General features: G+C 52.6%; 1 protein-coding gene across 2 annotated transcripts in view; it reads right to left on the reverse strand.

Moving 5' to 3' along the window:
- Positions 1 to 2,223: 2,223 nt before the first annotated feature.
- The window catches only part of CST7 (cystatin F), an 11,097-nt gene continuing 8,346 nt past the window's right edge, over positions 2,224 to 4,974 (reverse strand). The window contains exons 2-4 of one of the 2 annotated variants that reach the window (XM_017541444.2): positions 4,680 to 4,849; positions 3,056 to 3,172; positions 2,224 to 2,496 (exon numbers count right to left, since the gene is read on the reverse strand). In XM_017541444.2, the coding sequence (XP_017396933.1) occupies positions 2,419 to 2,496; positions 3,056 to 3,172; positions 4,680 to 4,849 (365 nt within the window). In that variant the 3' untranslated portion in view covers positions 2,224 to 2,418. Of the gene's footprint in view, positions 2,497 to 3,055; positions 3,173 to 4,679; positions 4,853 to 4,974 lie in introns of both variants that reach the window. The other variant, XM_017541445.2, reaches the window with a different exon arrangement.

Here is a 4,974-nt window from a genome sequence, read left to right on the forward strand (position 1 = left end):
CTTCTGCTGATTTACCTTTTTTGGTGATAGGGCATGGGAGTTTCTTCTCTTATTAACAGTAAGTGAAATTTAATTCCATCAGCTGTTGATGTAAGAATTGCCTTGGTGAGGATGATGTTTTAAGGCCGAGCAGTCCATCTGACCAGCTCAGGAAGGGAAGCCACGGGACCTGTCTCAGGCAGCAGTCTTCAGGCAGGGAGCAGGTAGCCTTAGGCCATTAGCTCTCGACGTTGACTCCTGGCGTAAGTTGATATTACACTTCTCTCCTGTTTTCCAGCCTATGAAATGGGGCTCATATCTGTTCCTCTCTTTCCTAGGTATTTGTGAGAGTAACAAGAGATTGTGTCTCCAAAAATGTTTGGAATAACTTCACAGAGGCAATATTTTAGATAGCAATAAAAGAAAAAATCAGATAAATATGTAATGATATATGTAATGTAAATATGTAAAGATAAATATGTAATGGGACAAAAATTCAGAGAATTGATAGCTGTGGTAACATCGGGACCATCTGTATGCACTGGCTGGCCTTGGACTCCTGCGCCCTCCTCTCCCCTCAGCAGTGGCCAGGCTCCGTGTTGGGGGAAGAGAGTCGGGAGTCTGATGGTTAATTGTGTGTCCCCACTTCTTGAGGTTGGCTCCTGGGGGCAGCACCAGTAGGACAGAGGCAGAGATCAGCTTCTCCCTAGTTGATGTGACCCACATTGTGTCAGATGAACAACTCAAAATTTTTAATGTGCCTCTATAGGAAAGAAAATTAGTGGTCAGCAGAAATACTTTTAGTGACAAACGGTGTGCCTTATATGTCAGGTATGCAAAGAAAATAATAATAATTCTGTCATATAAACAGTTTAAATGTGTTGGGCTTATGTGGTCTTCTCTTTTTAAATTGAGAACAGAGAGCTTTGCTTTCAGTGCTTAATTTTCACAAATATAAAGAAGCTGGCAAACTGTTTTTCACAGTTTTCAGCAAAGGAGTCTTGATTTTGACTTAGCTGTTGATTTTCTGTCTCCAAGTGTCATTTCCTGTGTTCTATCTGGTAATTTGACATGATGACGTGTGAAATGGAGTCTCTTATTAGGTTTAAATATGTGATACGCTTTTGCTGTAACATAAAAGGGATTCGTTCTAATGTGAATTACTAACATGCTCTTAAAATTAATCAGGTGATTCATTGTGTGCCTCTCCTATCCATTCCTGAAACTCCATCAAGATTCAGCTATTATGTTTCATGGGACAGAGATCTCAGTTTGGGGTTTTTATCATCAACTTATGCTTGCAGAGTGGTCTGTAGTTCTGAAAGTTCTCCACATATGCTGACTCTTAATGATTCCAGAAGGCATGGCCTCATTGTGCCAATGGGAACCGAGGCTCTGAAGGGTTAGTTTAGTGACTGCCAGAGTCACAGCCAGCATAGCTAAGCCAGCCTCTCAGGGATGTGACTGGAGAAAGCTTGGGTGAAGCTGGGAGCAAGGGAGACAGCGCCTGGCTGGGCAGTGGCTGCCGAGCCTGTGGATCATGGCAGGGCACTGACTCTAACCTTGGCTTCACAGCAGAGTCCTTTGGGGTGCCCAGGTCTCGGGGTGGCCCAGCCTGGCACTTCTACCAGTCTACTTCCAATTCCTGGTGCCCTCCAGCCCTCAGTGGCCTCTCCCTCCTCCTTGCACCCCCAGCACAGTCATCTTCAGTGGGGTGCCCTCTCTGGAGGGCTCTGGGGAGCGGTCTGCTGTTCTGCCCCCACTCAGGCAGTGGGGCAAATCCCCGGGAGGCCTGAATCTCAAGGAGGCACAGCTGTGGCCCAGCCGCTTCTGGTGTGGACAGATCACCTGTTCCGGGGGCTTTGGCCTTCAGGGTGTTGTAGCTAGCAGCTCAGGCTGGCAAGGCCCCCAGTGGAAGTCACTTCAACTTGTCAGACGCCTTGGTAAGGGGGACCGCTGGCAAGGCTTGCTTCACCTCCCAGCTCTCCCCTAAAAAGGCCAGCATGGCTGCTGCTCATCTTGATTCCCAGCTGTATTCATCACAATAGGCCAAGGCACTCAGTGGCTAAGGGGCTCCCCAACCATGGCTCTGCGGATTCTTCAGAACCAGAGCTGCACCTCTGCTCTCCTAGGGGCCTGTGGCCATGGGGGATCATCCCTTAACTTTCACAACTCCCTCCCTTGACTCAGTGCCCTACACCCAGACCCAGAATCTAGGTGTGCAGCGTCAGAAACAGGAGTTAATTTTAGAAGCAAATGTTATCTATTTAATCTGTTAGGAGGTGCCACCATGCTCCCATCCCAGCTGCCCTGTGGTGACCCAGCAGCGCTTCATCTGCTCACTTGGGAGAGGCCTGAGCGGGTCTGTGAGGCTGGCTCATGAGGCGGCTGGGAGGGGACGCTCCTTGGTGTTTGTCACAGCTGTTGAAGAGGTGGGGGTCAGTGACAACGGAGAACAGGTACCTCGAATTGCTGGAGCCAGGGCACGACCCAGACTTCAGAGTAGCAGCTCAGAGTCTGAAACAGAGAAGGGCACACCGAGGGCTCTGACTTGCCCCATGGGGAGCCCTCTGCCCGTGGACGGGTTCCTCATGGGGGAGCTCTTCTCCTGCCCCTAGTTTTCATTTTGAAAAATTTCAAACCTACAGAAAACTTGAAAGAATGATTTAAGAAGATAAGCTTTTTGCCTCCGTATTTGTAATTGCTAAATATTGCCATGTTTCCTTTCTCTTGTGTTCTCTGCAGAGATATGCTATATATCAAATATATATGCAATTTCTGGATTGTTTGAAAGCCTTTCTTGCTCTAATCCTCTCTACCCGCGCCCCAGAACGCTCCTCTGGAGCTGTGTCTCCGCCTCCGGGAAGGGGGGATGTCGCCTGAGGAGCTCCTAGCACAGGCTCTACCTCCCGCTGTCCCGGATCCTCGGTCGTGTGGGAGTCCGGGAGGCCTGGCTTCCTGAGGGCTGAGGTTTGGAGTGGTGCCTTAGAGAAGTGGTGACAGGGTGTTTTCACAGCCCTGGTAGTGAGTGGGCTGGGGAAGAGGGGGTACATCTGAGAAGGGCCCGCTGCTTTACCCGCTTCAAGGTGTGGTTGGTTTGGAAGTCACAATCGTCCAGACGTGGGTGCTGGTTTTTCTTGCAGGTAGTTCTGCCAATTTCCACCTCGAGCATGTATTTCAGGCCTTTCACTATCTGCAGAGAACAGAGGGACTGGGTTACTGGGCATGGGGGAGGGAGGGCAGGGGGCCCTCCTTCACTGGAAGCGGGGCCTCAAGACAGTGGTGCAGGTGCCCCCCGAGTAGAAGGGAAGTTGGCCGGCTTGGGACAATGCTTCGGGCTTACAGCAGAGCCTGCATACCCTTCCCGCTCTCCTCCCTGCTCCGTGCTGGGGTTTGTGTCCCTTCCTGGGACAGACGTCTCCTTTCTGCCCAGAGCTCTGTACTCAGGAGGAACGTGACACTGGGTCTCCTGCATGCCCTCCTGAACCTGCCCTGCAGCCCCTCACTCCAGCCCCACGATGGCAGTTTCTCATGGCCTCTGTGTCAGGCCTGGGGTGTGTGGGCTTCCCCTTCCTGGGATTGGGAGTTTTGAATTTCTGGACAGCCCTTCTCCACTTGGACATGGCAGCTGCCTGGTTCATTCTCATTTGTGGTCTTAGAGGAGTTGAAGAAAAATTCTTCAGGTTTTAGTCTCAGCCCCAGCCCCAGGGAAATTGTTTTGTCCCCAACATCGCCAAGCTAGAGAGGGACAACCTCCAAGCCTCCTCCCAGAGATCCCTGAGGACTCAGCTCCAGAGAAGGAGGGAGGGCCTGCATCACCCAGGGAAGATCCACGCCCGAGGCCAGGTGGTGGAGCGAGGACCCTGGCTCCGTACCACACTGCCCTCTGTAGCACGCTTCTCATGTGAAAACGTGCTGCTCTTCACAAGTTCACAACGAACAAAAATAATTGGGTTCTGAAAGTCACTCCGACCTCTGACCTGGTGCAACCGTGAACACTGTGAAGGCAGTCTTGGACAGGGCTACTTCTGTTCCTTCCCCTCCAGGCACCAGCGCACAGTGCTGAGTGTTACCCACAGCCTGTGTCCCACATTAGCAAGCGGGTGTTCTCAGGACACAGACAAGGCCTGGCTGTGCCTTGGAGCGTCCCTAGTGGGGAAGGGTGCTGAGCAGGTACCCTTCCACAGTAGGCATGAGTCAGGGAAAGATCAGTGGCTTGGGCAGAGCTCTGGGACTCTGGGACTCGGACGTGAGTGAGCACCCCGACGGGGAAGTGGCAAGGACACGCCTAGGCTGCCATGCAAGTGAGTGGTGAGGCCAGGTGCGGGCCATGGGCCCAGCAGGGGCAGCTCCTTGGACAGCAGCTTCACGGGTTGCTCCCCAGTCAGCCTCGGCGCCGGCCTCCAGGAGCCCTGTTGGGGCCCCAGCGCCTCCTTACCCCATGCCTGGTGGGCTCTGGGCCAGTGGCCGTAACTGTCCTGGAGCTGCGTGCTTTGTGTAACCTTTGTGCTTGGCTCTGGGGGATGCTGGCCTCAGTGGCTGCTGTCCCCTCCCACCCCGTGTGTACCTCCTTTCTGCCCAGAGTGCTGCACTCAGGAGGGACGTCACATTAGGTCTGCCCTGCTCTCCTAGGTGTCACATTGTAGCAGCTTGGCTTCCTAGGGGTGTCCTTCACATGCGACCAGAACCAAGGCCCTCACCTGGACCAGGGCCCTTCTGATGCGGGACTCCTTGAACAAGAACATGTCGTTTGTGCAGTTGTTGAACTTCTCAACACTGTGTCTGGCTGCTTGGCGGACTCCTGGGTCGTTGGTCTTTATTGTTTCGGGAAATCCTGGCTTCACACCTAACTTAAGGTCCTGGGAACAAAAATCTGAAAGAGAGAAAAAAAGAACCAGGCAAGAACACTGATGTTAGCAGGGCCTTTGGTCCAGGTGTCACACCTCATGCTCAGTTCTCTGTCGACCTGTGCCTCCTGGCCCCACCCACCCCTCA

The sequence above is a fragment of the Cebus imitator genome, unplaced genomic scaffold, assembly GCF_001604975.1.
Source record: "Cebus imitator isolate Cc_AM_T3 unplaced genomic scaffold, Cebus_imitator-1.0 Scaffold134, whole genome shotgun sequence".
Lineage (NCBI taxonomy): Eukaryota > Metazoa > Chordata > Mammalia > Primates > Cebidae > Cebus > Cebus imitator.